At 42.3% G+C, this 16,608-nt stretch overlaps 1 protein-coding gene across 1 annotated transcript in view; it reads left to right on the top strand.

The window, feature by feature from the left end:
- Positions 1 to 16,608, top strand: part of PLA2R1 (phospholipase A2 receptor 1) — a 114,174-nt gene that overhangs the window by 1,863 nt on the left and 95,703 nt on the right. The window contains exon 2 of the mRNA XM_044913660.1: positions 14,403 to 14,786. Within this exon, the coding sequence (XP_044769595.1) occupies positions 14,403 to 14,786 (384 nt within the window). The remainder of the gene's footprint in view (positions 1 to 14,402; positions 14,787 to 16,608) is intronic.

Here is a 16,608-nt window from a genome sequence, read left to right as displayed (position 1 = left end):
AAAGAAAGAAAGAAAGAAAGAAAGAAAGAAAGAAAGAAAGAAAGAAATGGTCCTGTGGATATATATCTGACCCCCTCATAGGAACCATCTCCACTAAGAGCTTACCATACAGTGCTTTTTCCTTTACATTTTAAAATGTGCCTGAGTGCTAGTATCTAGAACAGGACAGCAGCCCATAGGACAGAAGCTGCACCCAAGCCACACAGAGAAAATGCACCAGTAAGCCTCTGAGCCCCGGTTAGCACTAAGGAGCTAATCCCTACTATATGTAGAAGCCCTAAATCCTGGCCTGAGATAGTTCCTAATCAATGCCTTCTTCTTAGTGGCCAAGGACACTCCGAAGTTAAAACCATCTGCTACCTCCTGTACATTCCAAGTGACAGTTTGCAAATCTGAAAATCTGACATAGTTGGCACAGAGATTATTCAGGCATGAAAATAGTTCGATGCAAGTAGTTTATTTGGGAGGTGATTCTAGAAGACACAATGGAAGAGTGAGGAAATGAGACAGGGAAGGGGCTCAATTTCACAGGAGCCCTTCTCAGTGACTGTGAAGAATGCAGTGGACCCACTGAAGCGCAGGAAACAGAGGTATTCATCCACCAACTCCCGTTCCTCCCTGAGGGAGGGTCCCTCCTGGGGCACTAATCTCCTGGTCTCTGGCCTGCATGGAGCACTGTCAGGCAAGGAGACACAGAGAGTCAGTCAGAAAATATGAGAACTCTGTCAGGTAAATGACCTCCAGGATAGGCTGTATGGATAACCAATGGAATCTGCTACTTACTCCCAGATTGGGAAGATAAAAATATGAGTAGGATATGTCCTCAAGAGGCTGAGAGTCCAGAGACAGACACAGAAACACAAAAAATTACGAAACAGTGCAGTAGATGTTAAGATCACAAGGAATGAGTGAAGTTCTAAAGGCATACTCAGAAGGTACTGGCCTGAGGGGCTGTGGATTACAAAAGGGCATTTATTTTCCTAGAAGATAAGTAGAAAGGAGATAGAACATTCTGGGGGAAAGCACAGAGGCACAGAATCACATGTTGGGCAATAGGCTGAAAGTTCTAGTCTAAGCTCTTTTGGGTGGAAGAAAGAGGGCCCACGGAAGGTCACTCAGGCAAACGTGAGGCTAGATATGAGGGCACTAGGACCTCAAGGGGGACCCAAGGACAGGCTCTCCTGTGCAGCCAGGCCTCCTGCAAACTGAGAACTGGCCTCTGAAATAAAGCAACTGCTTTCTCTGTTTCTCTCTGTCAGGGGCTGCTTGCTGGTCCCTGTTTGGTTCTCTTTCTATGGACTGGTTTTTTCTTGCTTCTACTTGCAGTACCTTTCATGTGTAGCTCCCACAGCTTCTTTGGAAGAGTTGCCTAATTTCCTAGGAGAGGAATCTGGCCACACTTGTCATAGCATGTTGGCTCGTCCCTGCACTCTGCCCTTGAATTAGAGGCCTTCCATGGCCGGTAGGCTGCGATAGTGGTGTGAGGTGCACACATGGATCTGCTCCATCAGGGGCTGTGATTGAGTAGATCCCCAGAATAGGGTTGTGGCAGGACAAGAAGTTATGACAGATCAATATTCGGATGCATGCAAGAGATGAGGAAATGAAGAGTTTGGTTAGAGGCACTCTGCTTAAGGAAAATAAATTCGGGTGATGTGAACTGGGTACTGCTGAGAACAGCTTCATGAGTTCAGACAAAAGGGAACCAGAACACACTTTTAAGTTTAGGAATGCCATGGTCAGTTTGGGACTTGAAGAGGGTAATTATGGAGGTCAGCAAAAAGACCATGTGAGAGGTTAAATCGACTCTCATGAAGAAAGACATTGATGATCTGGGCTAAGTCAGTCACAGCAGGAATACTGAGAAGCAGAAAGTTTGGATTCAAGAAATATGGGTTAAAAAAGAAGAAAATTAAACATGATAAACTCAGTGAAAGACATAGAAGAAATGGCAGAAGAGGAGGGACAGTGGTTATAAAATGGAAATAACAAGTTTTGGAGGTGGATCCTTTCTTGATAGTGACCAAGTCCAAGGTGTGGTTGTAGGCATGGTCACTGAAGTGGGGAACAGGTGAAAGAAGGTCCTTGGGACAGTGGAAGTTGAGGAACCCATCATCCACAGCAATACAGACATATGTGTGTGAAACAAAAGTTTCATTTAAAAAATACCATTACCTGGGGTGCCTGGGTGGCTCAGTTGTTAAGCGTCTGCCTTTGGCTCAGGTCATGATCCCAGGGTCCTGGGATCGAGCCCCGCATCGGGCTCCCTGCTCTGTGGGAAACCTGCTTCTCTCTCTCCCACTCCCCCTGCTTGTGTTCCCTCTCTCGCTGTGTCTCTCTCTGTTAAATAAATAAAATCTTTTAAAAATAAATAAATAAATAAATAAATAAAAAATACCATTACCTAATACGATGTGCTGCTACTCATCTACTCTGTTCCATTCCACTTCGTCTTGTAACAAGGGTTATGACACACTACACTGATATCATGACCCATTCATGAACCATGACCTGTGGTGGAGAAACCACTGGGTTGGAGTATTAGGGCATCTGTGCAGAAGTTAAAGGCATTGAGGTGGAGAGGAGAACGGGGAGCCTGCTGGCATCAAAGTCATTGCGAATGTAAGGAAGAGGTTCAGGATGGTGTACCCCAGTGTTGAGGAAGCGAAGATCATGTGCCATGGGGGAGAGGTTTCTGAAGGAGGGTGATGAGAGCCACCACCTGGAGGCAGGAATGGGGAGACGAGGTGACCCTGAGATTTCCCCATAGCTTCCATTTCTGATACAAAGGTAACAGTGGTTCCCTTGACTGCTCCTCGTAGTAACTAACAATTGGAGAATGATTACTGTGTGCTATTTTACATACATTAACACACTGAGTCTTTACCACAATGAGGTAGGTACTATTAATACATACCCTTCTTTACTGATGAAGAAGGTTAAAGAGTTTGCACCTATAGGAACTAGAAAAATGGGAATTCGAACCAGGCACTCAAGCACTAATGCAAAAGACACCCCCCCCATAGCCTTATGACCTCACAAAATAATTCACTCTGTATCCTGTTGTTTGATGGGAGCATGTGATTTGATTCTGTGGCAGGAGGAACAGGAAGCCAGCCTCTTGTGCTCTGCAATTCTTCCTTTTCCAAACCAGTACGTCTACATGTTAAGGGTGAATATTTTCATAAAGCAGAAAAGCTACTGATTTGGGCAATTCCTACACCCCTGGTCAACGAGCCATTCTCCTAATCTAGAGATGTGGAATTTAAGTACAAGCCTGATCAGATACTGGTTTAGCTGTCCTACCCAGTCATCAATCACTCCCACCACCTGACTCTGTTCCTCCCATCTTCATCATCATCTCTCAGAATCTCTTCCACTTCATACTTTTCTCATCCCAACTTCTCTGACTGGCTGTTTTCCTCACGAGCCTTTGAGAGTCAGCATAGACTTCCAATTTTCCTGGTGCTTTACTTTTTCTCATTAAGCTTCTAACCTCTTTTTATTGTTGGTTGTTACAGTAACTGATTCCACACAATGCAGGTTCCAAGCCAATGACCAGAACAGTAGAGTCACACAGAGATCTCAGTTGTCCCCTCATCTCCCCGTCCTTGACCTAACAATTTGCTTATTTATATCCAGTTTTCTGAAGAAATGATTCCTTTGTTTTGCCTCTTCTAAACTCATCCCTGTGTGATGAACCCTCATATGATCTATCAACCCTCATATGAACTATATTACTATCAAAGTAATATAGTTGAGACATTTATAGACCCTTGCCTCCACTTTCTTGTAGAAATTATCCTTGAAAGCCTTTTAGGAGATGTTCCAATACAAAGCTAGGAACGTAAATTATATTTCTTTAATTATTCAGAGTGAAAGGAAATACTGTTCATAAAAGAAACAAACAAATGCCTTTTAAACACTGTACTAAGTCATTCAGGGAAAAATATTTTATAAAACCACTCAAGAAAAATGGAGGAATATTATTAAAATTTCTGTAAATTGGATTCTGTGATACAGAGCTAAACAAAACAAACAAGAGGTTTCTGCTTTCATGTGTGGCCACATGACTTTTTAATTTATGATACTTTCCAGATTACTACAGTTCCAAAGAAATATGCTACTATGCTAAGTGAAATAAGTCAGTCAGGGAAAGAAAAATATCATATGATTTCACTTATATGTGGAATTTAAGGAAAAAAACAAATGAGTAAAGAAAAAAAAAAAAGAGTGAGACAAACAAAGAAGCAGACTCTTAACTATAGAGAACAAGCTGATGGTTACCAGAGGGGAGGTGAGTGGGAGAATGCGTGAAATAGGTGATGGGGATTAAGGAGGTCACTGGTTGTGATGGGCACTGGGTGATGTATGGAAGTGTTGAATCACTAAATTGTACACCTGAAACTAATATTACACTGAATGTTAACTAACTGGAATTTAAATGAAAACTTAATTTAAAAAAAGTAAATGGCTAACCTAAAAATATATTCAGCTTCCCAGGTAATAAAATAAATGCAAAAAAAGGTGTTAGCATGAAAAAGAAATACGCTAGTAAAAAAAGTTTTACTATTTCTGGCTTTTGGCATTCTTCTCTTGAGAACTTTCCTTTTCAATTATGAAAATATAAGAGGAAATTCAAAGTAGTTCTCTAACTAAAAACATTGTTGTCTTATTTGGCACTATGTTCGATGTTAAGATTTGCTTTTGTTTTATTAACATTTATAGAATGATCACAGTGACTGAGGTAATGCTTATCACGATCCTGTGAAGCCAATGCTATTATTATACCCATTGTGCAGATGGAGAAACCAAGGCAGTTACTGTTCAGCTTCATGCAGTTCTGCTGTAAAAGAAGTGCTCTGTAGTTTGCCAGTCTTTCTTCCATAGTGTTAGATTTGTTCAAGTAAGAACAGGGTGGGTTCATGGGCATGTGGCCCATGAAGACACAGAGTGCCATGCTCAGCAGGGCATTGCACTTGGAGTTTAATGTTCTGTGGTTTTGGGTCTTGCAATTCTTAATAATTTTCATCTCTGAATTTGTGCTTTGGGCATGAAGTCTCATGGGACAACAGAGCATGAGCCAGAAGCTAGAAGCTAGTTCAAGCTCAGTCCCACTTGCGTCACACCCCCACCCCCACCCCGCCAGATCCCCTGGATGGGTTCTAAGCGGCTGCCTCCCCACGCCTACCCTCTATCCACTGTGCTAACAGGTTGTGTTTAGGTTGGAGGACAGGGGGCCCGGGGTCTGCTAGTGGGAGACCAGTGGCATCTCAGGGAGGAGCAAGGCAGCGGCTACCCCCGCTGGGCTGACAGCACCAGGTGTGTTTGGTGAGGACTGAGTGGGGAGCCTGTCACCTATCCCCAATCCAGGCACTGAGTGTGAGTCCAACACTGGCTGGCACAGAGGCTGCAAACCCTTGTGGGCTCATGGGAAGTGGAGATTGACTTGACTTCCCTGCCCCAGGCAGGAACCCACATTTTTATCTTACTCTGGGCCCTGCAAAGTAGGGAGCCAGCCTGAATCAGAAGCATGGGGACTACTATGGTTTGAATTGTATCCCCCTCAAAATTTGTATGTTGAATTCCTAACCCCCATTACCTCAGAATGAGACCTTACTTGGAGATAGGGCCTTTATGGAGATAATCAAGTTAAAATGAGGTGCTTAGGGTGGGCCCTAATTTAATATGACTGGTGTCCTTATAAGAAGGGGAAATTGGAACACAGAAATATGCATAAAGAGTAGATGATATGAAGAGGCACAGGGAGAAGACGCTCATCTACAAGCCAAGGAGGGAGCCTGGACCAGATACTTCTCTCACAGGCTCAGATGGGGCCAATCCTCCTGACACCTTGATTTTTTACTTCTAGCCTCCAAATCTGTGGGACAGTGAATTTCTATGAAGTCACTCCGTTTGTGGTACTTTGTTATTGCAGCCCTAGCAAACTAGTACAGGAACTAATAATATATCTACCATTAATAGTTGTTTTTGTGTTTGCGTTAATTTCTATCTCCCAGTTAAGTAAATATATATTTTTCTTAGATGGGTATATTCTTAAAGCACCTGAGAGGGATGAGCTCGTGTAAACAGTTTTGCGTTCAATAATGTCACATCATTTCCAGAGTTGTTTTGGCTGTTGGTGGAGTTATTTTCTGTTTCTATTTGTTTTGGTGACCTAGTCTTTGAATCACATCCCCAAGGCTTCAACAAGCAGGCATTTGTAGAGGGAAGTTGAACTGTGTTCTGTCTTACTGTGTCTTGCTGTAACTTGCTCTTTGTAGCCCGGCTTCCTGGTGACTGATATGGTATGTTTTCAAGTCTATAAAAAGATAACAGAGCTGCTGTGAATAATGATTTTTATACCGGCCATGTCTATTAGGTACTTTTGAGTTAAAGACAAAATGATGGAGGGATAGACTAAAAGCTAAAAGGAAGAGAAAGGTTTTCAACTCAACTTATCAATTCACTGGTAAGATACAGAGAGATACAGTGAAGAACCTCAGAAGAGATGAGATTTTCTGCAAGGGTCAGCTACTGCTAACTGAGGAAGGGACGGGAGGGAATCTGAGTAAGCAAGGTGTGGTAAGGACAGTCTACAAGGGTTAACCCACTTCACACAGGGTTTGGTAACAGGCAATTTGAATCCCCACAAAACTGGAGCCAGTGGAGCTGATTAGCTGGGTTTCATGTTTCCCGCATGTGAGAAAGAGTATTGTGTGCCCCGTGGAACTGGGAGTGGTGATTTGGAAAGATTAGGAAAAAAAGGGAGAGAACACGTAAAAAGATTTAGCAAGAGGGACCCCATAGGCCTGTGGAGATGATGATTATCCAGGTTCAGAAGCTGCAGGAAAATAAAGAAAGCTCAAAATCAAGGACAGTGCTAGGGCAGATAAAGAAACGGAAGTTCTGCGACAGGATAAGGACATATTTTAAAATGTACTTTATATTTTAGTTGATTAATAGAAGGCAACTGAGAGGTAGCCACAGGCTTTGTTAGGTGCTGTCAGATTAAGAGACAAACACCAAATCTCAGATGATTTGGGATAAAATGCAAATATGCATGCAGAGAGGGCCAGAAGGGACAGGCACCCTTTTCACTTTGTTCTGTGGGACTGTTCTTCCAAGTTCTGCAAGCATCAGAAATTCCTTGCTTATTGGTTTGGAAAGTCATATTAAGAATCCAGATTTTCTGCATCATTCAGCCATGAACAGAACTTGATTCAGTGGCTTACAACATCCTTTCCTGCTACAGAGTAATCTAAGTAAGGAACACAATCAGATCTGAATCCACTATTCACTGCACAGGACAAACCCAAATTTGTGTTGCTGGAAAAGGTCAATACATCTCAAGAGAGACACTGCTCACCTTCAGGTTGGTTACAGGGGAGAAATGCCCACCCCACTATCTTCTGGACCCTTTCCACGCCCAAACTGAAATACAGTAGTCTCCCTCTTTTCACGGGGGATACATTCTGAGACCCCCAGTGGATGCCTGAAACCGCAGATGGTACCAAACCCTATATATACTATGTTTTTTCCTATACATACATACTTATGATAAAGTTTAATTTATAAATTAGACACAGTAAGAGATTAACCACCGTAACTAATAATGAAATAAAACAATTATAATATACTGTAATAAAAATTATGTGAATGTGGTCTCGCTCAAAATATCTCGTTGTACTGTATTCACCCTTCTTGTGCCGATGCGAGATAATAAAATATCTATGTGATGAGATGAAGTGAGGTGAATGCCGTAGGTATTATAACATAGTATTAGGCTACCTGCGACCTTCTGGTGACACATCAGAAGAGGGATCATCTGCTGTCTGACCATGGTTGACCTTGGGTAAACTGAAACTGCCGAAAGCAAAATGGAAGCTAAGGGTGGGGAAGGGACTACTGTACTATCAGAGCATAAAGGAATGGACAGATTCAGGAGATGCTACAGGGCAGAGAGTGCCTGAGCACCGGCTGTGGGGGTGGATACAGGAGAAGATCTTTATTTTTTTTTAAAGATGTTATTTATTTATTTATTTGACAGAGAGAGACACAGCGAGCGAGGGAACACAAGCAGGGGGAATGGGAGAGGGAGAAGCAGGCTTCCCGCTGAGCAGGGAGCCCGATGCGGGGCTCGATCCCAGGACCCCGGGATCATGACCTGAGCCGAAGGCAGACGCTTAACGACTGAGCCACCCAGGCGCCCTGAGGAGAAGAGCTTTAAATCCAGGGAAATGGGGTGGGAGATTGAAACTGGATTGTATTTGGCAAGCTGTGGCTTCCTAATAGCTTTCTTAAGCATTGCACTTGATGTGAACCGTGTATGTGAACTTTTCCTTCCTCTTCCCTTAATATGGAGGAGCACAGAGTTGGATTAGGTGGCCACCACCATAATGGAATTTTTTAAATACCAGAAAGCCCTTTGCTTGCCTAAAATCCACCATAAAAAGAGCATTTCTTTAGGAATTGTTTTATTGCTTGTTTCAAGTGTTTTTCCGTGAAAAGTACAGAAACCTCAATGACGTCTTAATGCTTCAAACCTTATCTTACTCACTTACCACTTCAAATCTCCACCCATTTCTAAGAGAAGAGCTGTCTAAAGCGGACGGAGGCACCCCAAGGCAGGTGGAGGTGATCAGAAGGGGTGCCGAAAGTGAAGTAGTGGGGCCGTCAAGGGAAATGTCCTACAGGTACCTACAGTCAGCCCCGTTCAAACGGACGGATCAGACTGTAATAGTAGCCCCAGGCTTTAGACTCCAACCTCATGGTATCATAGGAATTGGCAGGCATTTGCCAGCCAACTGAACAGCTGAAACCAGAAAACAAATCATTGCAATTACCTTTTCCAGAAACCTCATGTTCCATTGATCACTAAATCTTGTCATTTCTTCCCCCTTTGAATTCTCTTTCTAGTGACTGGAGCCTCACCATTCCCTCCTTTCCTTTCTCACCACACCCAGCTGAATTGAGGCCTTCTGTCCCCTCACTGGATCGTAGCAATAATCCCCAGACTGTGCTCCAGCTCCTTGGTGGACTGTCTCATCCCACCTAAGGATGAGAACTCCTCCAGGCCAGGAACTTGGACATTTGTCTCACACCTATATTCTTAGCACCTAAAACAATGCTGGGCACACAGTAAGTGCTCAGTAAATGCTTCTGTTCAATGAGTCACCATGCCAGTTCATCTACACCAGAGCCTCAGTCATGCCTTCTCTTATTCCCAAAGCTCTCTCCCTCTCATCTGAAGAATAATAGACAAATTTTTGAATAAAATTCAACTTCGTCATAAAATGACCTCAAACCTAATGACCTAATTTTATATTGTATAACCACCAAAGTCTTTTATATAGGTGGACTCTCATCACCCTGGAGCTGATTATTTTTGTCACTTCTGAGATTTGGTGATATTCGCTCTGCCCAGAATGCCTCCTTGCCCACCTCCCCAGCTGTGCACCTATAGACCTCCTCCACTATTCTGAACTCTCTCTTTCTCTCTTTCTGCAATGAAAACAGGCATCTTGCTTGGCTAGTTCACCAATGTGCCTCTGTGTGTGACAAAAGTTAGGTCACTAATAAATGACTGTTAAATGAAAATGTGTGTGTGTGCGTGTGTGTGTGTGAGACAGAGAGAAAGAGAGAGAGATTTCTCTGAAAAGCCAAATTACCCCTCCTAGCCCTGGCTTTTACCTCAATATGTTTATTTATACCTCTGACATCAAAATATACTTCAGCGTTAAGTTATAATTCTTTCTGTACATTTCATGATATACTCCCAGGGTTAACAGCAATTCCTTAAGCGCAAACACTATGACATACATATCCTTCTTTCTGCAGGGTTCCTAACACATACCATACTAGGGACTGAAAAAATGTTTGTTTGAAATTTTAAGTCTCCTACTTCAAATTTTTGGCAACAATCTGCAGCAGTTTATTTTCTTCTTTATATGTTATCAATTAATGTATGTAAATAAAGCTAGAACTAGACCTATATTGTCCTCACTGAGCACATGGATATTAAACTTCAGAGACAAAATGGATTTGGAAAAAAATGTAAAAGAATGATTCAGTGAAATAACCTTTATAGTCTCACCAGCTCTAAAGTTCATGGTTCGGGTTTATGGGTAAAGTTAGTCTCCTCCAAATGGCCTAATTCCTTCCAGTCTGTTCTCTGTCTCCTCCCTGGAAAGTGGGCAAGTGCATGCAACCACACACACTCTCCCCACTCAGAATGATCCGAGGACACTGAGGACCCATGTCCACCTCACATATGACACTAATTGAGGATCCAGTCAAGTGTCTTAAATTCTGGGCTATTTTCTTTTGTTTTTCATCACTTGCTTTAAGGGTTATTTTAAATGTAGTTATAATGTTTTCTTTGAAATTGATGGAACTCCTTTCTTTTCTTTAACTAGAATTCTCATGATTTCAGAAGAAATAGATATACTTTTATGGGACAGATATTTAGGCAAATAATTCCTCTCTCTGTCTCTGGTCTCTGGTGCCTACCACATGGTTAGCACTCAATGAATACTTGTGGAATGTAGTAATATTCTACATGCAGTCATAAAAGAATTACCTTAAACCTAAGTTCCACATTTGATCAAGGAAGAATTCTCCTCCCATTTCTTAGAAAAATACATGTTAGGGGCACCTGGGTGGCTTAGTCGTTAGGTGTCTGCCTTTGGCTCAGGTCATGATCCCAGGGTCCTGGGATCGAGCCCCACGTCGAGCTCCCTGCTCAGCGGGAATCCTGCTTCTCCTTCTCCCACTCCCCCTGCTTGTGTTCCCTCTCTCGCTGTGTCTCTCTCTGTCAAATAAATAAATAAAATCTTAAAAAAAAAAAAAGTACATGTTATCCTGTGGGGCCAAAGGGTGGGTCTAAAATGATCTCCTCCTCAGAAGAACCCAGAAGTAGAAAGTAGAACCACTGTCTTCTGTGGATTTTATCCCCTACCCCCACCCCCGCAAAAAGGATAAAAGTTAGCTTATAAGTTACTTCTAGTAAATCAATCCTTTCTTTCCTCTTAAACTTATAATTATGAAGGGAAGTATAATAACATTTTACTGCAAAGAGATTTAGTAATTCTGGCAGTCCTTCATTAATCACTTAATCAGTGTTCAAGCAGAACTGATGTCCTTGACATATATAATCAATCTTGATTCCTCCCACATTTGATTTTCATCCTTTCAAAACCTGACTATAGACACTAGGGATTGGTGGCCTTTTTCCACATTATGTTCTTGTTACAGACAACCCATATATGCATATAACAATAATCAGAATATTGATACCTGTATTGGGTCTCCTCATAGTCTATTTGAAAGCAGTTGTTTTCTCTTCAGTGAATTTTTATTAATGGTGCCAGGACCAGATTCTATTATAGTTTAATGGGAAAATGGGATTGGGTCATTTTTTAGCTTCATATGGCCTAGTATTCTTTTGGAGATGGCATATTTATTGTTATTGTTAAGCCAGAGCTACTTGTTTATGATACATTCTGAGGAACTTTTCCAAAAGCTACATTCTAAAGGCAGCTGGGCATGAAAAAATAACACCCCAAAGGTGAGCAGCATGGGATTAAGTTTGTCAAATATATTCTGCTTCAGAAGGGTATTTTTATGATCACTGGTGTAACTCCAGAAGTTCTGATCCCACCACTCCTTTTCTCGTAACACTTAATAATTTGAATATTTAAAAACATTATTTATTCACCCAAAATTTTAGTGATATATAATTTCAGTGTTGACTTACAGACCATCCATTCACTCATCCATACACTGCATGTCAACATCATGTGTTTTTCTCTTTCTTATCAGAGAGCTGCAGTATAGACTTCACAGGTAGATACTAGTGTGGAAGATGAACAGATGAGGACTCTTAATTCATGATTGCTCACATATTTGAACAAACAAGACAAGAATTTTGTTATCTGGCTTTTGAAGAGTATTTTTCCTCCATAAAAGGTGACTTCAGGATTTTTTAAAAAGTCTACACACACTGTGTGCTGCAAAAGCTAGAGTAAAAATGAATTTTTCTGGTAATGATAGAAGAGAAGCCTTTGGGGATGCTCAAGTTAGCACTCTCCAGGTGTTCAATCAGATTTATGTTGCCTCTGCAGACCAAGAATTGGGAAGCCAAAGGGATGATAGTAATAATAACATCGACTTGCTGAAGTCTTCCTATGCCAAGGTGGTGTATGATGTGCTTTGCATGGGTTATTTAATGGAATACTTTTAGTATCCCTGTGAGATCAGTATCACATATGCTCCCAGTTCAAAAGGGAAAGGCGAGGCTCATTGAGATTAAAAATTTGCCCCAAATTCCAGACCAGTCTGCCTGATTGAGAGTCCTCAACCCCTCGTCTGTCTACCCATCTTAGGTGTATAAACTGAGGCCCACGGGGCTGAGATCCAGCCAGTAAGTAGGTGGCTATATTTGAACATGTATTTGAGATAGAAGCTAACCTACAGAACAGTTATAGTAAAATAATTATTCTTTAGTGAAAAATTAATGAAACTCTGGGCTAGCTAGAAAGTAATTAGTAGATTACAACAGAAATTAAGGTTAACCTTCTACCCAGGCATGAAAAGGTGAAAAGGAGAGCTGGAGAGAAGGTTAATTATCAGAGTCCACATCACATTGGCAAGGGGTAGATTTGATCTTGAACGACTATTACTAATAACCATATAGACATCATCTTCATTAGGAAAACAAATCTCCTGATCTAAATGAAATCTCCCTAAAACCATTCATTCTCTTCCCCTGCCCAAACACACACTCGCTTCTCTTTTGCTCTGATATATGATGATCAAAGCAATTTTCTGACAACTAATTCAACTCCCCAAATATATGGTTATGAGTAAAGTTATCAATTATTAAATGAGGTATAGCTTTAATTAATACATTGACAATCTTTTTTTTAACAATGTCATCAGTGATTTTGGTTACAGTAAATCAGTTCTTGGCCTGAGTAACTTTGGAAAAAACAAAAGAACTTTTACCAAAATGAAACATTGTCCCCATGCACTGATGCACAAGGAGGCTTGTCCTGCACTGTCCCAAATCTCCAGAAGGCCTCCGCCTGTCATTCTATGCCCCCACCACCCAACACAACTTGCCCTAAACCACAGCCATTTTAAGGAAAGCTGATAAGGTTCCTTCAGCTTTTTAAAGAATGGAGAGGAGGTAAAATATAAGAAGGGAGCCTACCTAATGAGTGAACAAAAGAGCTCTTGGACCTTGACCAGACATTTTGAGGTGAGAAGCTCAGGAACCCCAGGCCTTCCAACCTCTGCAGGCAGGACTGTGCAGCGTCAGCACATTTAATCAATATCAAGCATTTACTGAACTTCTATAATGTACTCGGTTCATTCCGTGCTTAGACTGAAGAAATTAGACATGATTTCTACCTCCAAAAAACCTGTGAGAGGACACATTCATAATTGTATAACAGGTGTTTTCCAGACCAGTGACTTGAGAGATAGTCCGATAGCGGGCAGGTAGCTAACACCCATGCCCTGGCTGGGCCCCACCAGCTTTTCCACAGGAAATTCACCGAAATCTCTTCTGCCGGCTCCAGAGGTTAGAGGCTCAGAAGTGTATCACAAAAGCCTACTTTCTCCACATCTCTCTGTGGCCTGAGTGGCTTGGCCACTGCCATAGTCCTCTACCATCCCTCATGTATCTACACGTGGTGCCGGGTCTGAGCCAGTGTCCTGGGCATCCATCTATTGCTGGTCCCACCCAACGAGGCTGCTCTCGTGAAGAGGCCATCCCCAGAGCAAATGTCCCCACTTTTTTACTCCGCACGGAGCCAGCACTGAGAACCAATGTGGAGAAGCTTTTTTTCCCACCAGCATCGCACCTTGTATCAAGACACAAAACAGCACTTCACTTATACACTTTGTTTTTCTATAGGAATCTGATGGTAGAACTTTCCATTTCAGTGACCCTTGGTTCAGCTGGTAGGTTTCTAATATTCAGGCATTTGCCTGAAGAAAACCAAAGGGTCACCATACCTCTGGGCATACAATGTCCCTCCCTTTTAGCCCTGGGTATTATTACCAATCCCTGCTCTCTATCCAGCTGTGGCGAGCTTCTTCACCATAATACCGCTCCCTGTGGGTCAACAGGCAGCCTTTGCAACTGTATGTCCATGGAGGTCTTAGATCACTTCCCCATTAGTTCCAACAAGTCCATTTTGTTTCCCAAGAAACCCCTCTGTTTTGTGCAAATAAAGCTCTTCGGGTGGACCCATCCATCAACTCCAGATCTGTTCAAAATGACTGTAAATTGTGACACATGACAGCATATAGACATGTACACTGGGATCCTCATGACACTAGTTAATGATACATGAAAGTTGCATGCCACATTTTCTTTTTTGTTGTTTCAGATAAAGGAATATTCATTATCCAGAGTGAAAGCCTCAAGAAATGCATTCAAGCAGGCAAATCTGTACTGACCCTGGAGAACTGCAAACCACCGAACAAGCACATGCTGTGGAAATGGGTTTCAAACCACCGCCTCTTTAACATAGGAGGCAGTGGCTGCCTAGGCCTGAATTTATCTAATCCAGAGCAGCCATTGAGCATATACGAGTGTGATTCCACTCACATTTCCTTGAGATGGCTCTGTAACAGGAACATGCTCACTGGCCCTCTCAAGTACACGGTCCAGGTGAACCACAACAACATGCTTGTGGCCTCATGGAAATATCTTCACAAGTGGATTTCCTATATGTCAGATGGTGGAAGCATTTGTGAATATCTGCACAAAGGTAAAAAAAAAAAATAATTGAAATAAAACTACTCGTGAAAGGGTATATTTAGAAAGTTTGCCCCTAAGTAAAGTTTTGTGAATTATATGACAGCACCTAGAGTCTCAAGGGATGTCTGCTAAACACATTTTAGTTGCTTACTCGCTTATTATAAAAGGATTATTGGAGTCTTGGAATGAGCTTTCTACATTCTCCTAAAGAAGCAAAACTTGGAATTTAAAGGTATTAGGGGAGAAAACACTTAAATAACTCTGGGAATCAATGGAAAGGAGGAGGAAGAATGGAAGGCTAGGAGAGAAAAAGAAAATAAAGGTGGGAAGAAAAGGTCTATGAAGTAAAGACTTACCAGGATGAATAGAAGAACCTCTCCTGCCCCCATTTCTCTTATTGTAGAAACTCAGCCCCATGTATGAGTGCGTCCACAGAGCACCTCAAAGCCTCCTCACTGGCATCCACATCATGGTCGTGGACAAGGCATTTAAAGATAAACCACAATGTCAAAGCCATTGGCAAGTGTCAAAGGGTGGAAAAGCATGGTTTCAGGAGTGGAGGTTTTCCTTCTCCATAGTTCTGTAATATTTGGCATTTTGAGCAGGAAAAAAAAAAAAAGACAGAACATGGTATAAATTCTGAAACCTCAAACCTGGCTCTTAGACTTCTCTCTGTAGCTCTCTTCATTCATTCATACTCTGTAGAATTCATGCTCTGTAGAATTATGCCTTAACAAGAGCATATCCTTCTAAGAACTTTACACCAGTCCTAGGAAGCAGAGCCAGGGACTCCTAAGATCCAAAGCAGAATTTTCTTTTGTACCTACAATAAACCAAATAAAGAGGGCCAAGAGCAAGCCATTTTCAGGACTCACTACAATAAGCAAGTGTTGCAAGCCAGCACTCTGAATAGTCTTCGATTCTAAGGAAGAACTTAATATTTTGCTTTATGTTAATTTTTTAGCCTTATACCCACGTTCCTACACACTCAGGGGAAGACTGAGTAGAAGACTGGAACAGGGGGATGTATCCTGAAATACCTGTAATTCCTAAACCGCCAAACCTCCAGGGCTGGCAATGTGGTGTGTGCTCAATCTAGCCTTGCAAACTGTGGCGAGGGAGTGAAAACCTCCACAGCTGGCCTTTCTGCTCCAAGACCCCCTTAACTGAGGGTGGCCCAGATCCGCCCTCACCACTGAAAGCCCCCCCCCGCCCCGCTGAGTCATGCTTAAGGCCGAGGATACCCGATTATTGAAATACTCTGAGAAAGCAGCCGACAGGCCACCTCCTCACAGTAGAGGCCTCCTAGCTAGTCATCCTATTTTCCCCTCTCCCTGTGTCGGTTCGGTTTGCCACACTGCACCCTGAGTTAGTCTTTAAAAATGGAAATCTGATCATGTCATTTTCCCATTCAAAACTCACTACTGACTTCCCACCACCCTCACAGCAAAGGCCAAAATCCATAATGCGGCAGAGCCGGCCCTCTGTGAGCTGATGCTCCAGTACGTCCCCAATCCCACTTCCTTTTGCACCTCTTTGTGCTTCCCCTTTCACACCCCCCACACACTCTTGTCACAGGCCCTTCTTATTTGCTGTCCCGCCCACCAGAACAACTCTTTTGCAAAGACTTGCATCTTGACCTCACCCCGTTCTTATTCAGAGAGGCCTTCATTGACAACCCTCTCCACAATAGTGCTCCTCCATCCTTCAAACACACACACTATCTTCCTGCCTTGCTTTGTTTTTCTTCATGGCACTTATCACTATCTGAAATTATATGTTTACTTGTACACTTCCCCCTAGAACAGAAGCTCCCTATGAAAGGGAACATT

Source organism: Neomonachus schauinslandi, chromosome 3, assembly GCF_002201575.2.
Source record: "Neomonachus schauinslandi chromosome 3, ASM220157v2, whole genome shotgun sequence".
Taxonomy (NCBI): domain Eukaryota; kingdom Metazoa; phylum Chordata; class Mammalia; order Carnivora; family Phocidae; genus Neomonachus; species Neomonachus schauinslandi.
Note: the sequence above shows the minus strand (reverse complement) of the source record. Positions and strands in the feature narration are given on the sequence as shown.